General features: G+C 51.8%; 1 protein-coding gene across 1 annotated transcript in view; it reads right to left on the bottom strand.

Annotated features, from left to right (window-relative positions):
- Positions 1-27,486, bottom strand: part of Fgd5 (FYVE, RhoGEF and PH domain containing 5) — a 98,891-nt gene extending 71,405 nt beyond the window's left edge. Inside the window, exons 1-2 of the mRNA XM_021190282.2 lie at positions 27,343-27,486; positions 16,799-19,463 (exon numbers count right to left, since the gene is read on the bottom strand). Of these exons, the coding sequence (XP_021045941.1) occupies positions 16,799-19,463; positions 27,343-27,355 (2,678 nt within the window). The 5' untranslated portion in view covers positions 27,356-27,486. The remainder of the gene's footprint in view (positions 1-16,798; positions 19,464-27,342) is intronic.
- Positions 27,487-27,902: the final 416 nt, after the last annotated feature.

Genomic DNA, 27,902 nt, shown 5'->3' with positions numbered 1-27,902 from the left:
AGCAGAGAAAGTAACACAGATTATCCCTGAAGTCTGTACTTCGCACTCCAGTGCTGAGCAGGAAGAAAGGTGCTGGAAAGCCAGGCCTCCTTGGTGCAGACACAAATCCTCTTCAACTCAAGCATCCAACTCCCTCGTGCCTGAGTTCTTTCTTCTGTGTAACAATGAAGGGAGGGCCATCTGACACAAAACGCCCTGCTACACTGTCTCAGGACAGATAGCCTGGAAGCTTACAGTGTTGCTTACAGCTAACACGGGCTGCAGAGGTGAAGCAGGGCTGGGTGCATGGGAGACTGTTGGGTCTATTGTGTTCCTCAGAGTTGGGGTTGGGGAGGATCTCAGGGAGGACACCCTGATGACATCTTGGGACCATCTGGCTACACTGTGTCTTCAGTCTTCTCTTTGTTTGGGTGGGGACATCTGTGACTGGCTTTAGGAGACAGGATTAGACTCAGCATGGCTTGGACCCAGCACCTCACCAGGGCCTGTCCTCAATGATTTAAATAACAGGATTCAGATGTGCTTTAGTGCAGGGAGACCAGCACAAGGAGAGACCTTTTGGACTGTTATATTTTACACTGTGGCTGGGTGTCTTTGGCCTCAGCAGTACGGCAGTATAGGCTCCTCTGGGACACATAGAGTTGGATAGACCAGACCAACCATACAGGTGTTTAACACTGAGAACTTATCTGACATGGTGACTCACATCTGTAATTCCCAGCACCCATCCCAAATGACCCTTTCAAAGGGGTCACTTAAGACCATTGGGAAACAAATATTTGCATTGTGATTCATAACAGTAACAATATTACAGTTATAAAGTAGCAATGAGAATAATACTATGGTTGGGGGTCACCACAACATGAGGAAGTGTATTAAAGGGCTGCAGCATTAGGAAGGTTGAGAGCCACTGCATTAAAGGTATGGTAAGCTGCAGCTCTGGGAAGAAGGTATGGCGTCGGAGACTCAGCCAAATGCTTTGTTGTATAAATCAGAACCCAGAAAGTAGGGCCCAGCAAAAAGGCAAGCAGCAGAGAGTTGCAGTGTCTTAAAAATGTAAAACAGGGCAAATTCTGCCTCTCAGGGGGAGACCCAAGGCTCTCAGTCTAAAAACTAAACAGCGGTTCATAAATGACACCTTATGAATGATGGTAATTGGTCACTTCAAATGCCTTTTAAAAGTCCTTGCCTTCACTTCCAACGACAAGGGCTGGATTTACATGAAAAGCAGTAGCTGGTCCCAGAGCCAAAAGAAAGGGCAGGACAGGGACAGGCAGGACCAAAGCTAAGGCCTAGGGAACCTGCCAAATGCAGGGGAAGGCTGGTCCTCAGGCCAGAGCCCCTTCAGTAGCACCCTGCCCCCAGCTATTACCTCTAATTGGCCCACTCAGAGAAGGCTAATACATGCCTGTCACCAAGGCATTGTGGGCTAAATGCAGCTTGATGAGGCAGCCTTGGGGTGAGTAGTCCCTCTCCTGGGATAACTGGGAGGCCCGCCAGGCCCCAGGCTCAGGGGACATTGTCTTGCTAGCCACTACCACTTTCTACAACTGTTGGGGGTGAAAGGCTCATAGTTAATCAAAGGTGATTTCAATAGAGGCTGAGAAAGGCCAGGGTCAATTTAACCCTTCTGCGTAGCAGGGGCGGGGAGTGCTGAAGGCTGGAGCAGAGGTCTGGCAGGTGACATGCCTCTCCTCCTCCAGGCAGGTGACAATGAGCTGGGGCTCTCTGTCTCCCTCAGTTCCTCCCTGCATGGGCAAATCTGTCACTGGGCATTTGTCCTTAGTCCCTGAGACCCCCGAGACACACAGCTCCTAGGATTTGCAAAACTCTCTCACACTTTACCGCCTTTTACAGATTCCCCAAGTGTCCTGAACGTAGCTCAAACACTAACATGGAAGACTTTCCTCCATGCCTAGCCACTTTCCCTGCCCAGAGTGCAGGGCAAAAAGAAGAGTTGGATCTGTGCTGGCAGGAGGGATGAGGAGCCCCAGCACCACCGCTTCCTGCCCCTTCAGGGCAGAGCGGGACTGGAGTCAGACAGATCAGTTGCAACCCTAGCCTCTTATCTCAACAGCAGGAGAGCCCGGGAGCGCCAGACTCCTGCTCTAAACGTGTTTTCTCACGTGCATCTTGCTTCTAGGGGCTTGGCTCACAGGCTGCTCACCAGCCTGGCTGCTCATCCGGCTCCCCTGCCTCTGCCAGCCTTCTCTGCCAAGTGATTCCCTTACCTGCTTTGGCAGAAGGGCCCAGGAGTACCCTTTGGCCTTTGGACTCCCCACACTTCTCAAGACAGGCAACGTGGCTGATTCTGGCTGAGTGAAGGCCAAGAGTCCCTTCCTGCAGGCTGAACCCACCAGGGAAGACTGTGGGATGAAAGTCAGACAGATAGGGAGTGTGTCCCTCCGAGATAGCATAGGCCTCTCACATACAGCCTTCAGAAGACACCAACTCACTTGAAGCTTTTACCATGCATCTCACTGTGTGCCAAGGACACAGAGATGAGTCGTCAGAGGTGGGTAGGGAAAAGACTCTATGAACACCCAGGTGGGCAGGATGGGCACGTAGATTAGGAGAGAAAGGGACTCCTCAGTGTCCCCGTGAAGTGACAGAACCCCCCATCCAGATGTCAGACTCTTTGTCTCACCCTGCTGTCTGCCTCCCCTCTGCGTTCACAGAACAGCCCGGCTCTCTCCCGGCTCCGGGCCTCAGACTCTTTCCTGTGTGCAAGGGTACAGACAGGTCCCAGAGTGTCCCTGTGGTCTCCTCCTCCCCACATCCTTCAACAAAGGCTGGGGCTTTCAGGGTGACTAGGCCCTTCAGCTCAAAAAGGGAGCAGTTGCCTGAACTCTTGATCCCAAGAATCTACTGACTCACTCTGCAGCTCTGAACTGGCCTTGACCTTTGGCCTCTGGCCAGCAAGGAAGTCTGCCTTTGAACAGGGACCACCTTGGAAACCAGCTGGAGCATCTATGAGGGGCTTCCCTAAGGGAGCATGGTCAGAGACGCCCAGCACTGACATCATCCATTTCTTCCACGGCCACCCAGAACAGCTCCGGGTGTGTCTGAGGCCTGCTACACTCTACCCTGGGTCAGAGCTGGGGCTTGCTCTCGCTCAGATGCTGGTCTTAGGACACATGGCACAGTGCCTTAGCAGCCCTGAGCTCTCAATCTGATGATGACACTCTAGGAGCTTCAGGTCCTTCCTGTTGTCCCCTGTGGAGTCTTAAGTAACCCTTCCCATTTCAGTCCCTCCTCATGGGCACAATTGTGTCAAGAGCGGTTAATTCACTAAGAGCCAACCACATGCCAGGCCCTGCCCCAAGCCCTTGGCACACACTCTACCTTCCCCCCACAAAGACTGGCTGCTTCTATCATCCCTGTGATGGGGGAAGAGCTGGAAATATTCTGGGAGAGTGACTCACCTGAAGCCTGATATAGAAGATCAGACCCCTGGCCCTACTGTGTCCTGTCTGTCCCTGTTGGCTCCTCATGGAATCCTGAGCAAATACTCATGGAACCAGCCCATTGAATGGGCTGGAAATGCTTTGCAAACTGTAAAGTGCATGACGATGAGCTGCTTCCTTGCGGTTCCAACTCTCTGAGCATCCCGGGGTTTCTGATCAGATTTTACAGTCATGAAAGGAAGTCCCTGGGTCACCCTCTGCTCATACACCCCAAGTCTCGGTGCTGAGGATATTTAGCCTGATTATATGTCTCTTCTACCACGGGTGGCTCAGAACCTTGCCTTTCTCACCTGTGAAATGAGCTCAGAACACTTGGCTTATAGGACTATCAGAAGGCCCTGTGATTGAAGGTAGATAATAAAGCTGGGGCCTATCCCTTACACATGGCTTACTTTATTTTCGTCCATGCTTTAGTTTACTTATTATTTATTATTGAACAGCACACATCACAGCGCATGTGTGGAAGTCAGAGGGCAACTTTGGGGAGTTGGTTCTCTCCTTCCACCACTTGAGTCCTGGGGATCTAACTCAGGTCACTGGAACGGGTAGAAAGCACCCTCACCCACAGAGCCAGCTCACTACCGGCCCTCGTTTTCACTCCTGTAGCAGCGGTGAGAGCCTTATATTCCTGGCCCTGACATACACACCTGCCTCACCTACGACCTCTCCCACACAGAATGCAAGATAGAGACACATGCAGTAGGCCAGACTCTGCAGACCACTGAGGGAATTACTGGTGAGTATAGCATAAAGATGTGCTCCCAGTGTGCAGCCCTTCTTAAAGGAAGAGCACCCTGCTCTTCTGAGAAGAGACTGGGTTTTCCGACGGCACTAACTGGACTCCCAACTGTCTGGAAAGAATGCCACCCATAGACACCGAAGCAACACCCACAGCAGCTGACATGCAGAGCAAACTCTCGAGACACTTAGCAAGTGTTCAAACCGCAAAGGGCTCCCAAGATAATGCCATTTTCCCTGTTTTGTTTTTTCTTTTCTTTTTTAAAATACAGATGGAGAGTCTGAGGCACAGAGATGTTAAGTAATTGACTCAAGGACACACAGAAAAAAAGGCGGTCTGAACTCAGCTGGTTGCATGGCCCTAAAGAACCCATAGGTGGTCCCACAGTCCGCAAGCTCACATGACCACGGCCCTCCCCAGCTGCTACTGCAGCACTCTGCAGGGCTGCGGTTCAGGTGAGCCTGCTGACTGGTGGTGCAGACCCGTAGTCCCAGCTACTCATGAGCTGAGGCAGGAGAACTGAAGGTTCAGGGCCTTCCTGGGCTTCAGAGGGAGTCCGAGGCTCTTCTGTGCAACTCAGACCTTATCTCAAAAACTGAAAGGAAAATAAAAGGTAGGAGAGCAGGGATTCAGGAGGCTCATCGAGGAAGAACAGTGGCTATACAAGCTTGACCACCTGAGTTCAACCGCAGAACCCGTGGTAGAAGAAGAGACAGTTTCGTCTCCTGACCTCCACACACAAACACCTCAACACACATCTACACACGCACACACACACACGAACACACACACCTTGACACACGTCTACACACACACAACATACATAGACACACACACCTCCACACAGTGCACACCTCAACACACATCTACGCACACACTCACAGAGACACACCACACACACACACACACACCGAAGAGATACATACCACACACACACACAGATACACACATAGACATACACACACACCTCTGCACACATCACATACATGCACAGAGACACACCACACCACACATACACACACACACACACACACACACACACACACCATGTACACACAGATATACACATAGACACACATGCACACCTCCATACACATCTACACATACACACACACACACATGCACACATACACACACATGTACACACAGATACACACATAGACACACATGCACACCTCCATACACATCTACACATACACACACACAAACACACACACACACAAACACACACACACACATGCAGACACACACACACACACGAACAAGGAATAAAACTTAAATGAAGAAAAGAGAGAGAGCTAGGAATATAGGTCAGCAGCAGAGCTCTTTCCTAGCATGGGTTCAATCCCTAGTATAGGTAGGTAGGTGGGTAGGTGGGTAAGTGGGTGGGTGGGAGGGAGGGAGGGGGGAGGGAGAGTGAGCAGGCGGGCAGGCAGGCAGGAGGTGAAGTGTGGAGGCCCAGTAGTCCCTTCCGAGCATACTTTCCATGCTGGCACTTCAGTGAGCCTGTGAAGTGGACACTGTGAACGAGAGGGGCCTCCTGTGGCCTCCTCAGCCTCTCCTAGGCTACGGGGCAGGTACTGCTTCCTCCACGCCATCCACCCAGCCAGTGATGGCAGTGACAGCTCTGGCTTCCTGACCTGCAGATCCTTTCCCTGTGCTTGATTCCTGACCATGACAGGGAGCTCATCTCTTCCCAGGACAGCACCACCAGACATGCCTAATTTGCCACAATAGGACTACGGCCCTTGAGCAGACTCTACTGTAACACAAGATTTTGATTTTTGTAACTTGCTTAATTGGAATCATGGAATTGGTTCATGAAAGCAAGTCTGACATTTCAAGTTCTTGGGTTCATGCCTTAACCTGGAGAAACTCCCCCTGGGCACTAGCCAGGGCTCTAGGCAACTGTGTATGTGGACAGGCGTTCTGTTTACATGGAGACCAGCCACATCATGACTGAAAACAATCTCTGCCCAAGACGCTCATCCACAGGAACAGGGTCAGAGACCCAGGCTCCTCCAAGACCAAGGGAGCCTTGTCACTTTCAGCAGCAGCTGACATGGTCCTTGGGACCCTGGAGCCACCAGCATCCTTCAAAGACCTTGGCTCCTAGGGAAAAGAATGTGTTCTTCCTCAAGAACACAGAGGAGCCATGGTCTTTTGTTCTCTAACTACTGCTAACAGCAGCTTTGCTCCACCTTGCACAAGGCCTGTGATTCGTGCCACCACAGCAAAGGGGATGGGGAATAGGCTGTCCGGGGTTTTCCCCAAGCATGCCAGACACTCTGAGGGATTGTCACCTGACACACAGCCTGTGCCTTTAACCCCGGGATAGTCAGTGTTTCCCTCTGTGTTTGGATTTGGGGGGGTGATGGTGATGCTGGGACTTGAACTCGGAGCCTTGCACATGCCAGGAAAGTGCTTACAACTGAGCCTCAGCTTTGGCCTCGGGCAGGAAAAACTGAGTGTGGTCATTATAAGCTGCCTTATTCCGAACATCGATGACATTCTGAAAGACTCGCACTCCTCTGCAGCATCTGTAGCTCGAGCGAGTGGACGTCAGTTCCGGTTGGCAAGCTTGCAAAGGGGGTAAACCAGAAAGAGGGCAGAGCCCAGGCCTAGAGGCATACCCCTTCTGGTTCTCTTCTGGCACTTACTGCCTTACAAATCCTGCCGCTACTCAGAACCTATTCTGTTTCTTCCTCTGCTCTCCTCAACAGGACATTCTGCAAACTTGAATGGGTGATAACCCACAGAGTGAGCAGGGTCCTTGCTGCGTAGCTGGAAACTACAGGAGAACATAGTGGCCCTGCTGTTGATCAACTAACTGACCTTGGCTGCCTTGCTCAATCATTTCATGCCTCAGTTTCTCATGTGTTAACACAGACTCCAAACAGTACCTCAGGGCGAATTTCGTGACTGGTCACATTAACTCTGAGCCGTCTATCGTGCAAGGGTACAACGTGAGCTCCACAAGGCTCCTGTACAGCAGGCACCCCTGGGAAGCATAGGCTGGCCGAGCTGCTGCTGGAAGCCCTAAGGATGTGCTTGGCATGTGCCACCTACACCTACTCTGGCAGCCCAGAGACGAAGCTAGGACAGGTGGGGCAAGCGGAGCTCAGGTCCCATGGAAGGTAGGGTCAGAGCTGATGTGAGCTCATTCTCTCCCCTTGTCTTGCTGCCTATCACTATTGGGTCATGGGTGACAAACTCCATCAGCCACTTGATGTTCCTGAGTTTCCTACACTGAAGAGTTCAGAGTCAGCAGAGCTCATGGTCACTCTTCTCTAAGCCATAGTTGAAGTTGTGTTGGAGAACCATCAAACCACAGAGGTTACAGCAGCAGGCCTTGCTGCCAAACCTCAATGCCTAGTCATTTGGCCACTTGTCAGAGTCTTCTCTTTCTCTGTGGACAAGGACAGTGCTGGCTCTTTCTTGCTCCAAACCTTGCACGGTTCCCTACTACTCACAGCAAACTGCTTCCTATAGACGGTACGAGTCCCAGTTCAGCAACATCTCCTTTTCAAGTCTCCTCCCAGTTTTTTCAACACTCTCCCATCATCCTCTGACAGAGCGGCTGAGCCAACCCTGCCATCTACAAAGGCATTCAGAGCAACTCATGACTCCAGACCAGGCAGAGAAGTAGAGAGACCCGAGACCACATGTCCTAAAACAACAAAGACAGTCCCAAGACAGTCCAGATCACGTTAGATAGAGCAGAGGCCCACTCTGGACGGCAGACACTCTGTAGTAGCTTCAAATTACCTGCCAACCCAACAGACCGTCAGCCCCAGTAAAATCATCCTGAGAGTCAGCATGACGGGAACAGCTTTGGATCCTGTGAGCCAGTCTTCTGTAACTGGAATCGATACTTGAGAGCACCAACTTAAAAAGACAGCGTATTTTGCTGGCTCAGCATTGGAAGGTCTAGCCTGTGCTTCCTTGGCCCCTTTGCTGTGGTGAGGCACCAATCACAGGCCTTGTGCAAGATGGAGCAAAGCTGCTGTTAGCTGTGGTTAGAGAACAAAAGAGGAGCGAGGGGAAGAGCCTGTGCACTGGGAGACCTCTCATTGGCCTCACCGCTTAAATTTTCATCACTGGGGGTGAGGGGTGAGGTGGGCTGGTGGTTCAGTGGTTAAAGCATTCACCACACAAGCCTGACAACCCAAGTTTGGATCCTCAGAACCTATGTCAAAGCTGGATACAGCAGTGCCAACACCTATAATCCCCAGCGCTCCTGAAGGGAAAGGCAGCAGAGAATCTCTACAGGCTCACAGGCCAACCTGTCTACACAGCAACAGTAAACAGGGAAGGACCCTGTCTCAGTTAAGGCAAAGGTGGAGATGGACACCCAAGGCTAGCCTTTGATCTCTGTATGTATGCTGTGGCACATGTGAACCCCTCCCCCCACAGGCACATACACATACATGGGCACACACACACATACACACACATACCACAGAGGCAGGACACACACACCACATACACACACCACACAATACACACCATACACAGAAGCAGACACACACAACACAATACACACCGAAGCAGGCACACACAATACATACACACCACACACAGAGGCAGGCACACCACACATACACAGGTAGGCACACAACACACACACACACACAAACACACACACAGAGGCAGGCACACATACCACATACAGAGGCAGGCACAGCACACACACACAAACAGGTAGGCACACACAACACACACACACACGTAGAGGCAGGCACACCACACACACAAACACACACACAGACAGGCACACACAACACACACACAGAGAGGCAGGAACACACCACACACAGAAGCAGAGGCAGGAACACACACCACACACACATAGGCAGCCACATAACACACACAGAGGCAGGCACAACACACACACAAACACACACACAGACAGGCACACACAACACACACAACACATAGACAGGAACACAACACACACAGAGGCAGGCACAACACACACAGAGAGACAGGCACACACAATAAACACAACATACACACACACACAGAGAGGCAGGAATACAACATACACAGAGGCAGGCACACCATACACACACACAGAGGCAGGCACACCATACACACACACACACACACACACACACAGAGGCAGGCACACACTTGTGCACATACGGTCCACACCACTTCCCAATAGCAGCAAGCTGAGGACTGAGCCCTGACTGCAATGGGGTCACCACAAATCTAAAGGACAGAAGAGCCTCATGTCGCTGCAGAAATGTCTCGCCCAGGTAAAACCCAAGGCCCCCGTCTATCCCAGCCTCACTTGCCCCATTGCTTCTCAGATTCTGGTCTGGCTAGCCTCCTTCCTTCTCAGCCTTAGGAGCAAGGGTCTCCATTCCTGCTGTTCCCTCCACCAGGCATGCCCCTTCCTGGAGGACAGCTGACCACTGCCCAGTCCCCCTCAGGCATCACCTCCTCGGAGAAGCCCTCCCTGGCAGCAGCTGCTCTCGATCTAGCATGCAGCTCTCCTCTCTTTCTCAAAAGCTTGCTGGCCTATGGCATGCATGTTTCTAGCCCGACTCTTCTGAGAACTGTCACAGCCAGGTGAGACCCCTGTCCGTCTCCCACTCTGCCTAGGAGCTCAGACAATGGCGGAAACAGCAAGATACTGACCGACTACAGCAGCCACCAGTGGCTTTGCTCTCTGGATAGGTCTTTGACGGCTATTAGTGGCTCATCCCATGGAGCAGGGAGGGACAAAGGAGAACCTCAGAAATGCAGACTAGAACAAAGCCCCTCTCCTCCTCTGGGGCTCAGCTGGTCACGGCAACCATTCTCCACATTCTACCAAAGGACTCCTACCACGAAATTGTCTGCTATTAAACAGAATGGTTGCTGCTCTTCCCACAGGGAAGCCTTGACTTTATGAAGCGAAAATCACGTCGTGATTAACAATCAGGGTTTCATTACATTAAAGAGAGAAAAAAAAAAAAAAAAAAAAAAAAGAATGGTCGGGGTGGGGAAGGGATTAATATCACGCTAGCAATGTTCCAATAAGCATGTTCCTGACACAATTTTCTTATTAGGTCGTTCCCTGTAAATTTTTATTGCATTTAATTAAAAATTATTGCTAAAAGAAACAGCTGCAGATGGTCTTATTTTAAGTCAGAAAATTAAAAACTGAATATTCTCATCAGTCAATTTCAACAAGCCGCACGGCCGCGTGCTCGCACGTGCTGGTCTTGAGATTCCGATGATCTGTATGGCAGTTACAGGTCCCTCCGACGGAATTTAATGAAAGCGCCGCTTGAGTTCATTTGTCAAGAGCATAATGATGGAGGAAGACTGCTGAGGTAGACCATGCTAGGAGAAGCAAAGGCCTGCCACTCCTCTCTCAGTACCCTGGGGCCATCAGCAGGAGACCAGAGCCTACCCTTGCTCAGGCTACAAAACACCTTTGTTTACAGAGACACTGGGGAGAGCAAAGGCTGCAGCCCTGGTTGTGGATGGAAGAGATGGAAGTAGCCTGAATCCTAGAGCACAAGGATGCTGGGGGCGGGGCTGGAGGAGCCTCTCTGGGTGCTGTGCTGGAGGAGTTGGTCAGCCTGCCTGCAGACTCACCTCTTCCTACCTCACGGTTATAGTTCAGCTCACTCATTTAACTCTCGGGTTAAAGACGTAAGCTCTTATGTTTCCTATCTCTTGTCTTTTATGGGAAACAAATGCAAGCCTTATTTCTTTGGGACTGGACAGACTTTCAAAGACTCACAAGAGAAGAGAAAGACCAATGCGGGGACCATCTACGGGGCTCCAGGGTTGACAGTTGCTGAAGAAGGATGGGCTGTATATGCTCTGGAGGCAGAGTCCCACTCCCACCTCTCCCTCAGCAAACTGAGCTTTATCTTCATCATCTAGTGACGGAACCACAGCCATTCTAACATGCCCACCCTATCTCTTTCCTCCAGGTCCCATCTGTCAGCAAAGTGCCAACATCCTGCACGAAGACTGCTATGGCCTTCCTGTGCCCCAAAATACTCAGGGTCATACAGCTTGTCCAGGAGGTGTCCTCAGCTGTTCCCCATACCCCCCGCCCCCACCTCACAGCCACATACTTGGCCCTCCAGATTCATGGCCGGGCCGGCTTTTCCCCCAGATCCCCAACATTCTTTACCATCCTGCTCCTCAACCAAGAGCCACCTCTGGTGGCTCCCCCGGTACAGACTGCTCTTTGGGGAGTGGAGACACTGTGATCCTCCTGGCTCACCCCCATCGCCTCTATTTGTCCCTCTGCCCGCTAGTTCACAGACACTGGGAGGGGGCTTTACCCCACAACCTGGACAGAGCTGAAGAGACTAGGGTCCCATAGGCATCTGTAGCAGGGTGACCCCACTGAGCCCGTGTAGTGCCCTACAGGAACATCAGAGAAAGCACATATCTGAGCTTGATCCTTACGACTTTCACCCAGCCCCCTCCATGCGTTTTCCATGTCTACTTCTGAGGTGAGTGTCTTCCAGAACAGAGGCCTAGAGGCTGCTTCTGATTGCAAATGGGACGTGTCTGCGTTGTTCTTGCCCTTCCTCTGTCCAGTATGTGGAAATCTCACTGTTCTGGGCTATGCTTCAAGTTCCTCCTTTTCCCTCGCCCATCCCCTCTTGCGTGCTACTTAGCATAGGATCTGGTGCATAACTACTTGCTTCTCACACGGGCACCATTTGCCAGTCAAGGCAACCCCTCCCTGATTGTCCCAACCCTCCTCATGCACATGGAGCACAGCAAGGTTCTGCCTGCCACCAGAGCGTGACTGGACCAAGGGAAGCAGAGTGAATTGAGCCTTATTCCTCAGAACTCCCGTGACTCTCTTTGCAGACACAAGTACATAGATTCTGCTCCTATAATTCCCCTGGTGAGCATGAGAATTCCCCCGAAGGTGGAATCCCAAAACCAGAGTTCCTGGCTGTCCCTCAGGCATAGGTGGTCACCAGAGGCCAAAGAGAAGCAAGGAAAGATGTCTGGGCACACCATTAACACATGGCTAGCAGGTAAGTTGCCAGAGGCACTAGAAGCCCATGGGCCATCAGATAGGAAAGCACACCCCTCTTCTATATCCCCTGGGCTCCTCCAGACTCAGCAAGGCTAGCACTGGGGATGGGGCCTGAGCACCCTTTCTTCTTCAGGGAGCACCTCAGCAGATGTCAGGTTAACAACAACACAGAGTGGGACCTCTTCACTATGGAAAACAAACAGCAGTACAAACAGAAACAGCCCAGAATGGAGAGTCAGGCAGGCCTGGGTTCCAACCCTGGTTTGGTCACTTACTCTCTATGTGACAGAGAACATTCAGCCTTAGTTCAGCAAGCCTCAGTCTTCTCATCTGAAAATGGGGCCAGGGGATTCCTATCTAGTTGCATGCTACACGTTTATCCCAGCTCTGGCTGGTAACATGGTAGCATGGTAATACAGTCGCATGGTAACAATGTAACAGGCACTGGCTCCAGTGTGCTCATGGAATCTAGACCATTGGTCCTGGCATTGGTGTCAGAGGCAGTGCTGCACAGGGATCTAGATTAGTATTGCCTGCTTGTTACCTGCAGCTCAGGGCCTTCCAGGGGGCACTAGAGCAGAGGATAACAATTCACTCCAAAGTTCCCCAATCTAAGACCTTGCGATGGAGACAGGAGCATCATGGCATACATAGGCAGAAAGGGTGTGGGGGGGGAAGGGAGAGGGAGAGGGAGAGGGAGNGGGAGAGGGAGAGGGAGAGGGAGAGGGAGAGGGAGGGGGAGAGGGAAGGACCCTGTTTCTGCCTCCAGATGTAGCATCTCTGGAAGCGAGTTCAAATCCTACATCCATAAAATTTGACCTTCATTCATGTCACTTAACAGCAGATATTTGCTGATCGCTTGACTGTGATAGTAGACTCAAGGTTATGAGCCTGACTGACAAGCAGCAGGAGAGCCACAGTACCAGGATGGTGTGGGTGAGAAGTCTACACATGTAGCAGCAGCTCATGGGTATCTGTGTGACTAGGTCAGTGTCCCCAGAGCAGTGTGTGACAGACTGACAGAGGGCTAAGAGACAGCCAACACTGCAGGAAGGGCGTGGCAGGACCTAGGGAGTGGACACAAGGACACTCACTGTCAAGTGTGGAGCTTTTCAGTAACTTAAAAGTTTTCACAGTAACTCTTGAGGACAAGGGACACAGAGGCGCAACCTGTGCTGAGGCAGGAGGCCGAAGGAAGCAGACTCACCGACGCACAAGAAGCAGGAATACCAGGCAAGCTGAAATGGGGGCGTGCAGGACAAGGTACCACACTTGCCTGCTGGGTCAGATCGGCTCTCTGTCAGCATGGGACGCACCTAGGAACTGTAATGCTCAGACAGGTCACGTAACAAAACACGGTTCTGTTCCCTCTAGGCTCAAAAGTTCCCTGTCACCAAAGAAGCCCAGCTTAGCTCCTGGCCTGTGAACCACAGGTCCTCGCAGAGGAAGTCCCCAAACAGAGACTCCTGACTGCTGAGGCCAGCATCCTGCTGGAAAGAGAGTCTGTTCAGAAAAAAAAAAAGTCAAATTTAGAGATGGCAAAGCCTCTTACAAACTCTCACTTACACTTTGTGAGCTGCATCCTGTGACGTCCCTGCTCACAACACTGTCCCTGGGCTTGAAAGCAACTTGCAGAGAGGACACTTCACCATCACCCCTGGCCCAGGCCATGCCCAGACTTCAGATCCAAACCCATGTTCCAAGGAGCCAGCTTAGTCCTGTGTCTTGGAGGAAAATGCTTTCAGTGGGAAGCAGTCATGGTTCTAGACGTCAAGTCTGACCACCTTCTGGGCATCCTGACGCCTCCGACCATTCCGACCATGGTAAGCAGCGTCGGGGGGTGGGGGGTAGGGGGCAAGGGTGAGCCTCTACCTGATTCAGAAACCAGGCCTGGGGTTCACAACCTGGAAAGTAACCGTCTCAAGATAGACTGCTCCTAAGCTAATTTACTTTCCCCCCTTTACCTAATTTTTATAAGTACTTTCTACTTACAGTCGTGGGCACATTCATTCCAAACCCCACCATAACACCTAGTATCCTTTATTCCTAGCTGACTTGAACAAGAACTCCCTCCCACTCTCTAGGCAGAGGTAAATGGGGCCCTCAGCCATTTCCTAAGCACGCTGCCCATTCTGGGACCTTCCTCAGGATGCATCTCCAGAGCCTCCGTCCAGCCTCCTCTCAGAGCTCTTAACAATTGCCTTGGCTTCTGCTGAGGGAGGAAGTAAGTGCCTCTCCTCCACCTGCCTCATCTGCTCCCCAACCTCAGGCACCCAGCTGCTTCTCTGTTCCACGTGCCCTCCGCCTTATTTAGGACGCCCACTCAGGCGAAGCCCCATACCACCCTGAGCCTCTCACCTGCCCAGGCCTGCTATGCCCGGGGCAGGGATTTTTTCCTCTGTTTTCATCTTCCTGTCTTCCAACAGGAAGTCAAGACAGCTCAACCATCTGCCTGACTGGCACTGAGAATCACCCAGTCAGGTCCCTGGTGGAACAGCGTCAGTCAGAGGGGCCGGAGTGCTTCTGGATGTGAGGGCTCAGGACCCCTCAGGCCAGTTCCTGCAACCGCAGATGTAAGCTAACAAGGAAAGCATCAAGCACAGTACCTGGCACACAGTGAACTGTCAAGACCCAGTACCATTAGCATTTTCTTGAATATTTTATTTCCTGTTGTGGACCTTTCCTTTTGTATCCGGGAAGGGGAAAGTACAGAAGGCTTTGCATATAGCCAAGTGCCTGTGTACTGCACAACCCCACTGGGCACAGTATACACACTAAGAGGGGAAGGCCCTACCTGTGGGCTTATAGTGTACAGCTTTTACAACCCACCCCGGTATCCCTTAGCATGACTCACTGCAAATTCTTAGGTTAGGAGTTGGGAAGTCTGAGTCGCAGAATGGGTTTCTCCCAAACCTGTGAGACCCTGGGCAACTCCCTTTTTCCTCTCTGCCCCTCAGTTTTCCCTTCCATTGCGGGACACAATGACATCTGAAACATCCCTTCGACAATAAAACTGTGGTTCCGCAGAAGTGTGTTTTAATCTTCAAAAGGCTGTCACCCAAAAGATGAAACCAGTCAACTTATCTGCCTTGAGAGACAAGGTGGTGTGAGCTGGGTAGGTAGAAACGAGACATGAGGGATATTGCCTCAGTTACACAGAACATCTTCGGAGCGTGTTCCAGAACTTAGGAGACAGAGGCAGGCAGATCTCTGAGCTCAAAGCCTATCTAATCTGCCTACTGAGTTCCACATCAGTCAGGGCTTCACAGGGAAACCATGACTTAGGGAAACAAAGCAAACCAAAAACTTCCTATTATTCAGCAGTCCAGGAACCCCAGGGAGGGAATTCTGGGAAGAGATGAGTTCCCAGCCGCCAGAGAATGGCAAAAACTAGCAAGCTGGGCGAGCATGTGTTACACCTGAAGATGCTGTGTTTCAAACGTGGTCTTGTTTCCACCAGTGCTGCAAGGTTGAAACAGGGCTGGATCTAACTGGGACCATGTGATACTTATTAATGAAATAAACCAGTCAGCTCCAGTCTCTAGTGAGAACTCTCCACATTAAATTCAGTCCCTCTCTGAGGCTGGTGTCTACTTTCACACTGGTAAACAAACCAAGAATGAATGTTGTCCTCGCTTGGCCAGGGTGCAGGGAGAAGATGGAACCCAGGTGGGAGCCACGTGGCATACTCCAGGAAATGAAGCTGGCACACCTTACCAGGCTTCTCCAGGCCAGGGCCAGCCATGGTCTCTTTCTAGCTCCCTTGCAGCTCCCCGGGCACGCCTGGTGTGCAGCTAGCTCCCTGGGCACGCCTGGCAGGTGTCACCAGGCGGCAGGCAAGGCCATTTAGTTCCCCACATTAAACTGCAACCTTGGGGAATTGTCTGTGACTCAGATGAGAGCACCCAGCGAGGTGCAAGCAGACAGGCTGCTGTGCCCTATCTAGGCTGCATCTACAATACATAAGGAACAGCCAGTCCAGGTAAGCTAAGTGAGGGGCTTTCAGCCGGAGGGAAGGGAAGCAGAAAAACCCACTATTGTTCAATATCCGCAGTGTTCCGCTCCCACCTTCAAAGTGATCCAGTTTTTAAAAATCAACTTAGATACACCTCTTCAAGACTTCTATTCAGAAATTCAGCTCGAGGCATCGTGAGCTCTTTGGACAGTTTAAATAAATTGTCTTTTCTAGTTCTACGTGTACACAATAAGAAGGCATCAATCAATTAGGGTATTTTTCTGATGGTGAAAGATATTTAGTTTGGCCAGATTCCAGAACGTTCTTGCTTAGTTGCTGTGTGTGTGTGTGTGTGTGTGTGTGTGTGTGTGTGTGTGTGTGACAGCAATCTCCCTTAGACATGCATGAGAACTGTCCCCTTTATATTGCAGTCTCACACAGACAAGCTACTCCGGTCTTCCTAAACATGAGCCCCACTTTCCAGGTGAAGTGACAGTGGTTTGGGGAGGTAGAGCCACTCACCCCAACTCACACAGCTAGAAAGAAACGGAGCCGCCACTCCCCCCCACACACACCTCACACAGGCCCACACTGTGAGAAAGGACCCGCCACTCACGTACCTCTCAGCTTCCTGCTCTGAACTCTGCTGCTTGCTCTCGAAGGCATTGAAGCTGCTCATGTCCACATAGCCGTCATTTTCATTTGCGGTGGAGAGGGCTCGGCTCTGTTCTTCGAACAGCTTTGTGAAAGTGCCAGTCCTCACAGGCCTGCGAGGGGGGATCTGGATATTCTCATAGTCCGAGTTCATGGCTGGAATGTTCTCATAGTCCGAAGTGTCGGCATTGGGGAATGAGATGGATCGTGGCTTGGTGAGGGGTAGAGGCAGAAAGGGCGGCCGGGAGCGATCTTCGAAGGACTCCACTCTGGACACGGTCCTGCTGAAGGGGACGCCTCTCCTCTTGCTGTCCCTGTAGAAGATGAGGGAGGCCGGGGAGTCAGAGGCCCGGAGCTTTCCCATGCGACACTTGAGCTGGGGCGAGTTGCTGAGGCTTCTTCGGTCAAGTTCCAGGACCCTGGCTGGACCATGGTAGCTGGACTCGGAGGAAGACCTGGAAGAGGACAGGTTCATGTCCACGTGCACCTTGCTCTCTGTCTTCTTCCTGAACGTCAGCTCCAGGAAGCGTTTGAAGGAGGACTTCTTCTTCTTGGAGGCTTTTTCCAGGGTGTCTCCGTCTATCAGGAGCGAGGGCGAGCTTTTAGTGATGGGTTTCTTCGTGATGCAGGCCAAGTCGAAAGGGGGCGGGATGTCAACCACAGAGGATGGTGTGGAGGTGCCACTGGAAGGCAGGTGGCTGCGCTGTGAGAAGCTACCGGAGGAGCCGATGGCGCCCGGCAGAGAGAGGTTGTCCTCTTTCCTCCTCACACGATGGCTGTCTAGCCCGGCTCCCTCTGGCTCCCGGAACATGGACAGGGGACTCTCCCGGCCTTCTACAGAGAAGGACCTTGGGTAGAGAGTAAATGCTCTGGGCTTGGCCGGCAAGGCCCGAACAGACTCAGGAGGCTTTCCCTCTGGCAATATACCTATCTTCCTCACCTCATCACTGGTATCTCTGATGCCCATGCCTGGTGAACAGGCTTCTGGTCCCGTTTCTTCTAGAACAGTTTCTGGAACATGACCAGCCACCTTCCCAGAGTGAGGCCGGGCCCTCGTGGCAATATTCTTCCTATCCGCCGGGACCTGCCCTCCTTCAGAGTCCCCTTCCTCCCATGTACTGTACCCACTCAGAGTGCCTGATGCAGCTTGGGTGTCTGTTTGTGCTCCCTCTCCAGGGCTCAGCAAGCCAACTCCCATCACATATGGACTGCTGAGTGCATCATCCACGGGCCCCTCATTCTCTGGCACGACCACCACATCAGGGACCACCGGGGAGTCCTCTCCAGATCCATCTTGTTGAGAATCATGCTGGTTAAGCGAAGGGCCAACAGCAGGCACCTCCTCCACACAGATCTCGCACACTGGCTCCTGCCCATTGGCTGACTCGTCAAGGGAATAGGTGTTATTGCAGAAGGAAGTACTCTCGGTTGGGAAAATCTCGTAGGGATTCTCTGTGAGTGTAGGTGAGAAATCCTCCTCCACACTGTCGCTCTCAAAGGGAATGATCTGGCAGCTCTCCTCAGCAGGGTCCTCCTGCACATGGTGTCCAGCCTCTTCGAGGTCTTCTCCCACCTGCATGGTGGCTGCTGCGGAGTCTCTGTTGTAGGCTTCCTCATCGCCATTGGGTGGTTCCTCCTGGTCTATCTGATCCTCACCTTCTGCAGCATCCGCAGAGTCCTCCTCAAAGACCTCAGGGTTGTCCGTTGCTGCCTCTTGCTCCTGGACATCTGGGGACACCTCACTCTCAGGGGATCCCATGCTGGCATCTTCTGTGTCCTGACCAGTATCCTGATTGGGATTCCCAGGTTCTGCATTGTTACAGACGTCTTCACAATCCTCTTCTGCCTCCCCAGGAGTCTCAGGAAGGCCTGGTTCCCCACAGGGAACTTCAGGGGACTGAGAGCGGACATGTGTGAGAATGGCCTCATTGGGGAAGGACTCCTCTCCATCCCAGGGTACCCTGTCATCACTGTTGTACACGTGCTCCTTCACCTCCTCCTCTTCTCCCTCCTCCTCACTCATGGGACGCTCCTCCATACCTGGGCCCTGATCACAGTCCTCCTCAGCCTCCTCACTGTCTCTGCTTGGTGCCCCTTCATCTGGGGCTGTTGGGGTCCCATCTGTCTCTGGATCTTGATCACAGTCTTCATCTTCCAGAGTGTGGACCATGCCTTCCTCACTGTCTCTGCTTGGTGCCTCTTCATCTGGAGCTTCCAGGTCCCCCTCATTTCCTGTCTGCTCTGTACCATGCTCCTGGACTTCCCCCTCAAACCCTGGCTCCTCGGTAGCCCCATCCACGGGAGTGTCTTCTTTCTGTGGAGCCCTGGGGACCATGATGTACTGCTCATCAGTCTCCAACTCCAAGCAATTCAGCATGGAGTGGTGTCCGTCGTACAGGCCTCGGTCCTCGCAGAGCAGCCTCCCATTGCTGCATTTGCCGAGGCTGTTGTTCAGGTGCTCACTGGGGCCAGTCAATCTGGGCTTAGGAGCAATGGGGGGTTTGGGGCCCCTGGACATGGAGTTGGGACTGGGGAAGCTGTCAGGCCTTTGTGAGGGGGGAAACTTGGCTGCCGGTGCGTAAGGGTTGGTAGTAACCTTTGGCTTGGGAGCAAGTGGTGGTTTTGGTGACTCTGCGGAGCAAATCAGAGACAAGAAGAAGGAACACAATTAGCTGATGCTCAAAACTGTTCACACAGCCTGGTAAAAGAAGGGTGGAGGAGAGTTCCCACTCTATGACTTGTCTCAGACCTTCATCCCCTTTCCCACATCCTTGAAATCCTTTATCAGGGATGTGGATATAGCCTCATTACTAGAATATTTGCCTCACATGCAGGAAACCCCAAATTTGATTCCCAGCCCCCATAAACCTAGTATCCTAGGTCTGGAGAGGTAGAAGCTAGGTGATCAAAAATTCAAGGTCATCCTTAGCAACATAGTGAGTTCAAGACCAGCCTGGGCCACATGAGATCCTATCTGAAACACAGAAAGTCTTTGACCTAATAGTAACAGTTCATTCTGTGAACAGGGGAACAGAGCTTCCTCCACAGTCCAGCTAACAACAATCAGCTCAACAAAATCCCGTGTACCTTGGACAATGTGCTAAGATCTTTTCATTCATTCACTAGAAACTACGGATTGAATGATCTCTGTGTGCCCTGCCACCATGAGTAAAAGATGAACTTGACGGTCAGGCTCCCAGGGTCCTCACAGAGCTGGTGTTCATCGGCACCCTAACCAAGCCAGCCAGGCCAACACTGCAGACAAGACGCCATCACGGGGCCCAGAGGAGAATCCTTTGGGAAGTTAGAGCAATGGAGAGAAAGAGAGAGAGAAAGAGAGAGAGAGAGAGACAGACAGACAGACAGACAGACAGACAGACAGACACACAGACAGACACACAGACAGACACACAGAGACAGAGAGAGCACTGCAGCTATGGGATGCTATGATTGAATAGCCATCACTTCATCTGTTCACAGCTGACACATCAAGGACACACAACGCTGTATGTCCTTTGAGGAAGTCTGCATATTTCTGGAGTATCCAGCCAGCACCCCCAAATGTCATGGAAGAAAGGAAATGGCACATGCTAACATGGGTAGCTACAAAAGACTGTGACCTCGGGGACACGGAGGCACACAGACTGGCAGGGAAGGGGATATGCAGAGATCACGTGCATCAGGAGTTAGCCAGGATGTACTGCCGTGACTGGGAGGCCTCTGGGAGAAGGTGAACCCCTGAGAAGAATAGCGTAGGACATAAGGCAAGAAGCAGACCAATGGCACAGTCACCAAGGTCCAAGTCCCATGTCTCTCCTGAGCAGCCAGCAGGGCCTGGTGACATCTCTACCCATACTCCAGCAAAGTGAACTTCTCAGACATGTAACTCCACGGTGACACCTTCCCCTCAGACAGGCCTCATCTTCAGTCTATCTTTGCTGAGGTCTGAGTGTGATGGCAGCTCCAGATGCCAGCCTGGCCCTGACCCAGGAAAAGATGTGACAAAGGACCGGGGTGCTCTAACATAAGTCTCTTCCTCAGCATCTGAGCCCACTGATACATTGTAGCAGTTACTACCAGCAGCTCTCCTCAAGGACCACACCTATCACTACTTGTGACATTTACAAAGTCTTACTATGTAACCTAGGCTGGCCTCAAACTCATGTTTCTCCTGCCCCAGTCTCCCGAGACTATAAACACAGGCGTATGACACCAAACCAGCTCCTTACACGCATTTAACCTTCTCACTACCATATTGTAAAAGAAATGTCAGGCGTGGGATCCACCCTAGAAACCCCAGCTACTCAAGAACCTGAGGCAGGAAGATCATTTGAGCCCAAGGGGTCAGCATTCAGCTTGGATAACTCAGAGAAACCTCATCTTTAAAAAAAAAAAAAAAAAAAAAAAAAAGTGCGGGCAGTGGTGGCGCACACCTTTAATCCCAGTACTTGGGAGACAGAGGCAGGCTAATTTCTGAGTTCAAGGTCAGCCTGGTCTACAGAGTGAGTTCCAGGACTGCCAGGACTGCACAGAGAAACCCTGTCTTGGGGGAAAAAAAGTAAAATAGAAATAGGCGAAAGTCACTTTAACAATCTTATTTACAATATCAATAAAATACAGTGACAATTTTGGTGGCACACACCTTTACTTCTAGTGCTCAAAGGTAGACAGATCTCTGCCAGCCTGGTCTGTACAGAGAATTCCAGGCCCATGAGGTTACACAGTGAAACCCTGCCTCAAAAACAAATAAACACCACCAACAAAAAACACAATATATTATACTGGACTCAGTATATCCAAATACCACAGGGCATGGATATGCCTGTAATCCCAGAATTTGGGAGGCAGAGGCAGAAGGTTTTTTGGGGGGAGATGATTCAGCCCAGCTGCAGGCCAAGTTAGAGGTTCTGAGCACAGTTAAGCTAGCACGGTTGGGAGGTTAGGCGTGTGACGTGCACTCTTGACTTTACGGTGGCTTTATGGGAATGCAACTCCATTGTAGGTTAAGGAGCACCTCAGTCCTTTTGAATGAGCTAGTTGGCATTTCTTTCACAAGAAGACTTTGAAATGGAGTCGAGTATCTCCATTCACAGTGGCATGCCTGGGGCTCCATACTGACTTGGATTTCTCTGTGGTCCTCTCCCATGGGCACCGCAATGCCAGTGTGTGACCCTGAAGTCAGTACCACAACCCACAAACACCAGGGCACTATCATGCAGAGGGCAAAGTTGCACATTCAAGACTGCACAGGCTGAGGGGGAGGCTCATGATTGTGTAATGGGAGTCTGCTCACCAGTGCGGGCTGTTATGACAGGATGAAGGAGGAGGCTAAAGGCCAGAAAGAGAGAAAGACGACACCACTATTACCAAAGTTTAACTCTACCCTAGGTCCTCCACATCAACCCTCAAGCCTGCCCAGGTGTCAGAACTACCAGAGTTAGCCCGCCCAGATGATTCCTGGTTTAGAAAAAATATTCATCAACTTACTAAATACACACACATACACACACACAATTGGAGTTTAACAAGATAAGCTCCGGTCACTGGTCATTGTAGGTAACAGTTAGCTTAGCTAGGTTCAAACCCTGACTTGGGCACTTAGGAGCTGTAGACCTGAGCCTCAGTTTTACCATCTGTAAAATGGGGGCAACCATCTAGTTTCCTTTAGGGATGCTGTGAAGATAGAAAGACATGCACAGAAGAGAGAAGTTCCTCCTGTCTGGTATTTGCATGAGAGGGACTGCTCACACAGGAGTACCTGTTGCTGCAGGTTTGGGCATCCTCTTGCCCCGCCCCCATCCTTCCAACATGAGTGCAGCCCCATCTGGTATACCACTTGATAGCAGCTGCCAGCTCACAACAGCAGGTGCCAGATGTTGGCGTGACTTATTCTTCAGGGGCGGAGGCTCTCATTTCTCACCCTTAACAGGTGGCATTTAACATGGGCACTATGAGACGTGACCGGGGAACAGACAGGCTGTGAAAAATAGCTGTCACCCTGGCTGCATTGCCCCCACTCCCAACCCATCCTTCATCCAATCAAGCTATTGATCTGTAGGTGCCTGTTCCTTGAAAAAGGTTATGGTAGGGTCTGAGGCGTGATCCTGCAAGAAAATGCCTTCTGTACAGGAGGGAGCCCAGGGACTGACAAGCACTCAGTATCTCTCACTGTGCTAAAGTCACAGTGCTTCCACATGTCCCCCCTGAGATCAAAAGATGCTGGTCTGGCATCGAAAGCACCTTGACTTGCCCCTCACCGGCAGTTGGCTGGAGTGAGGTCACTCGGTGGGTGCAAAGCAGGCCTGGATAGAACATGATTTCCTACTTCCACCATCTGCTGCACCACCTCTCCTTTATCCCACAGAACATTTCCCCTACAGTGGAACATCAGGAACCCTGGTGTCAGTGAGAAGGGTAAAGTCCAGGGACACTGAGGCAGAGAAACTAGGGGCAGCTTGTCAGGTGAGATGTGTGTCAAAAGTAGTGTCTGAGTCCGACTACAATGTGACTTAAGTTAGTTCCCACTCAAGTCTCTCTAGTCCAGATCCATGGGTTCATATATACTATACTCCTATCCTGTGTGGGGCCCTAGTCTAGAGTCTATATACATACCAACAAACCCCTCTGGTCTCACAAAGGGGTCATAAAAGATGTAGAAAAGAAGGGAGAAGTTGGGACTCATTAGTGTGTCCATATGACAGGAGGGAAGCCAACGCTTATGGGAGGGAAGAGTGGAGAGAAGGAGGTGTGTAGGAGATGAGCCTCGGAGATACCTGAGCTTTTTCTCAGGGGTTTAAGGAGCAGGTCGAGCAGGAGGACACACGCCTGCAGACAGACAGACTGAACACACTGCAATGGGTGGGCATGATAAGGAACATAAGGGAGGTTCTCACGCTATTCCAGATCAGCCTCAGTGATGGAGCCTGGACCAGGCCAGGACAACAAGAAGTCAACTCCAATGATGAAACAGAGCTCAGAAGGATGATGTGTGCATGGGCAGACATGGGTGTGGGAGAAGAAAAGTTCCCAGGTAACAAAATGCTAATAAAAGAAGTTTAAGCCTGAGAACCCAGAAGAGTGACATCAGGACAATTTATTCACAACAGCCAAGATGGCCAGGGCTGGGAAGGGAGACCCGGGATTTTGGTGTGCACAGGTCCAACTGAGTTACTTATCATACACCTAGTGGAAGTGTCCAACAGGCTCTGGGTTTCAGGGGCACGTCTGTCACAGGTGGACATAGTGGGATGTGATGTAAGTCATGGACGGGGAGAAGTGGGACCCAGGAAGGAGACTGGTGAAAGGAAAGCCCAGCAGTGCACAGGGGACAGCCTGGCTTGCTCCTGCCTGCCACCCTGGCAGGGAAAGCTCCCGATTCCAGGATGGGGTTTGCTCTCTTGATGGACATGCTAAGGGACTGGGGTCACAAGGGAAAAAAAAACACAGAGCCAGGGAAGTCGGCAGAGGTGGCAACATGCGCAGAGCCCAGAGACAACAAGAAGCCCTCAGGGTCGGGTGCATCCCAGTGGCTGAGCTTTGGGGGTCTGAGGGGTATAGGTGAAGCCAGCGCTGGAATTGTTCCTCTGGGTTGAGCTTAACTTCCTGCTTGTGGACCCCATCATGGACTTGGCTGGCACCCTCTGGCTGCCCGAGAGCCTTCTTTCTCCCTGAAGGTATGGCTGCCCGAGAGCCTTCTTTCTTCCTGAAGGTAATATGCCCCATCCCAGTCACCAAAGCCCACGATGCCTGGAGACTTGCCACACCTGAGGATAGTGCAAAGGCAGAGCACCCCTTTAGTCAAAATGCTAACTAGTAGATGGGAACAGAAAGAAAGAACGTTTTCAATAGCGCCTGATGATACAAATCACTCCCAGCCGGCTGCTGGCACTAGCTGCTATTTTCTCTCTGGATTTTAATTAAATATCTGTCACTCACACATTCATGCCTGCTGCTCCCTCACAGCCATGCGGGAGTCAGGTTAGATGGAGGCTGGGAAGGAGCCCTGGACAGGGAGCCAGAGCCTCAGCCTCCATTCCTGACTAAGCCACTAAATGGAGGTATCTCCTTGGCCAAGTCTCTCCCCTTCTCATGCCTCAGTTTCTCCACCTGTAGCGTGAAGGATTGGACCCAAAAGTTAATCCCCCCCAGCTCTTCTAACTCAGGGGGCTTCTTGCAGATTCTTTTGACACTCTGACATCTGATCCCAAGTCTCTCTCCCTTGCCATTCCCTCCGCTCCCCCTGGGGCAGCGCTCATGACCATATGTTGCAAGAACAATTATCTTCCAATTTCACCTTGCAATGCATCTTAATTTAACATCCATTCCTAGGCACCCGCTGGAAAGTCCAAGCCAAACCTGCTGGCTTCTAATTAGGCTGCTGTTAAGCTTGTCCAGTGATCCACGACAGGGCACTTCCCAGGAAGACAGTGGGAGGCAGAGTGCGGAGAGGCCTAGAGTCTGGTACCAGCCCTTCTCATGCAGCTGTGTGCATACATCCTACATCCCTCTGCCTCTGGAAGCCACGTCTTCCTTCTGGGGAAGAAAGAACTATCCACCTTTTCATGGCACTATTGTGAGTTCGAGGACATCAACAGACCCAAAACAAGTCAAGAGGCAAACACCCCCATGCACCAAGATGGGCCTGGATGTACCAACAGAATGGCTCTCAAACTGGATTTCAATCCTATCTTGGCCCCTGAACAGATCGGAATAGCTCAGTTTCCCATTTGTTGTTGTTGATGTTAACTAGACTGACAGAAAGAATACACAGTAGTGGTAAGTAATCCATTATAAGTTCCTGGGAATTATGAGTTAATGTTCAGTTGTCGCTTAATGATGGACCCTGTTCCACTCAATTTATTGTTAGTTAGTAGAGACAAGTCTGAGACATCTTGATTTGTCAGACAGATAAACTGACAGACAGCAGTAAAGAAACCTGCTCAAGGTCACATAAGCATATGGTGGCTCTGAGATCCAACCCCAGGGAGTCCTGGAGCCCTGAGACCTGGAAGCAGGGAGGGTGGCATCCACAGGTCACCATGGAAGGCTATCACCCTGAAAAGGGAATCGTGTCTACAGACACAAATTACAAGACAGCTATATCTAAAAGTGCCCGCTGCAGAGGCTTCCTGCTGAGGTCAAATCTACATCTAAATTTGTTCTGTTTCCCTCCACCCTCCAGACTCTTAGGAAAGGAGGGCCTGCTCCAGCTTCATACAGGAAAATATGGGGAAGCTGGACTGGCTCTCTCCATTGTTACCAAGCTGTTTTGTTAGGAGAGTAGGGAAAGCCAGCCTTCCTCTGTCCAGACTACAACCTTCCCCAGACAGCAGTGGGTAGCCAGCCCTGGGACTCTGTTCCAGTCCTCTCCACTCCTATGTGGTGACTCTCCTCCTTATGCCCCCCAATTCTGTGACCCACGTTAATTACCCTCAGCAATACCAATGTCTGGACACAGGGAGGTGGCTGCCCTACTTCTCAGTCAGTTGTAAGACCAGCCCAATGTCTCCAGCCGCACCTTGCTCCCAAGACAATGACTTTTCAGTAAAACACTCTTAAAAAGCCTCAACTCCTCCTGCCCCTCACACACACCACCACCACCACTACCGCCACCGCCACCACCACCAACAGCAGCAGTAACAGCAGCAGGATATGGTTCCAAGACAGCCAAAATGGTGGCTTCCTGTTTCTTTGGGGATGTGTGTTGGGAAGTGTGGCACTGAACAGGGTGCTTGCTGAGGACGGGGTTCCTCTTCGGCTCAGTGATAGCAGTAAAAGAAAACAGGGTACAACCGCATGGAGCAGGTAGGTCTCAGGATTACTACCTAGCGCACGCTCATCTTTGAGAACTTTCCTGTGCACCGCAGCTGGGAATCCAGATTCCAGGCACCGCCCATCTGACTGAGGCTCACTTTCTCAATCTGCTAAATGGCACTCCTCGGCAGAGATCACTAAATTTCTTTGAGAACACTTTTGTGTTTCCCGGAATCCCTGACCTGGTGAAGTCTAATTCACAGACTGAGACCCGAGGGGGAAGGGGGTAAGAGGGACGCTGACGGTCCTGGGAGTAACGGGGACTCGGACCAGTAGTGGAGCCTGGGCTGAGGGTTTTAAGAGGGGTGCATCTAGAGGAACCGCTCAGGCTTCCTAACTCAACCAAGGAGCTCCCCGGTGTCTGATGGCAGAGCGGGGTGTGTCGAGCCCTGGAGTGCCAGAACAGACTCTGGCGTCGGCGCCCGGGAGCCAAGCGCGGCCACCAAAGGGTGAACGAGGACCTGCTGGGACCCAAAGGACAGAAGGGGAAGGACTGGGGGTTTGGGGGCACGAGTAGGTCGCTTTGGAAGGCGAGGTGTCCTGGTTTCTAAGGGGACCCTTCCTCGGGGGACAACAGCGGGGTGCGTGGGACAGAACACCCGAACTCTGGGCTGCTAGAGAGGGTTGGAACCCGGGTCCCGCAAGCTCCACTCGCAGAGCCTGCCGCCGGAGCGCGGAAGGTGGCGCGGGCTCCTACCTGCTCTGTGCATCTTCCACCGCGGAGCCCGAGGCTGGTCGCTGCGTGCTATGCGGGTCCCTGTCGGAGTCCCACTGCCGCCCAGTCCACCGCGCCCGCGCCCGCCCCGGCCCGGCCCGCCCCGGGCGCAGCACTCCGCGGCAAGGCGAGGGGCGCTGGGCGCGGGGCTCGGGTTGGGCGGGGCGTCCGCTCAAGCTCCGGGCTCCAGGCTCCGGCCGCGCCTCCGCCCCCTCCTAGATGTTTCCTCCCGTTCCCGAGAGGAAGGCTTTTTTTTTTTTTTTTTTTTTTTTTTTTTTTTTTTTTTTTTTTTTTTTTTTTTTTCTGTGCTGTCAGAGACCGAGGGTCCCGGCGTCCCCACGCACACTTAAAGGGGCCGGAACTATGATCAAGGAGACCAAAGGAGCTGTACAAGGCTTAGGGACAGAGGCTATCTATCCCTTTATTTTCCGATTTGGATGTTCATTCAGTCTGGGCTAGGCGACCACAGAGCGTGACAGCCACAAGTTCTCTTCCTCATGGAGAGCTCAAATGTGGAGGTAGTTAGGGACAGGAGACGAACT

The sequence above is a fragment of the Mus pahari genome, chromosome 2, assembly GCF_900095145.1.
Source record: "Mus pahari chromosome 2, PAHARI_EIJ_v1.1, whole genome shotgun sequence".
NCBI classification, from domain to species: domain Eukaryota; kingdom Metazoa; phylum Chordata; class Mammalia; order Rodentia; family Muridae; genus Mus; species Mus pahari.
This window is presented reverse-complemented; position numbering and strand designations above follow the sequence as displayed.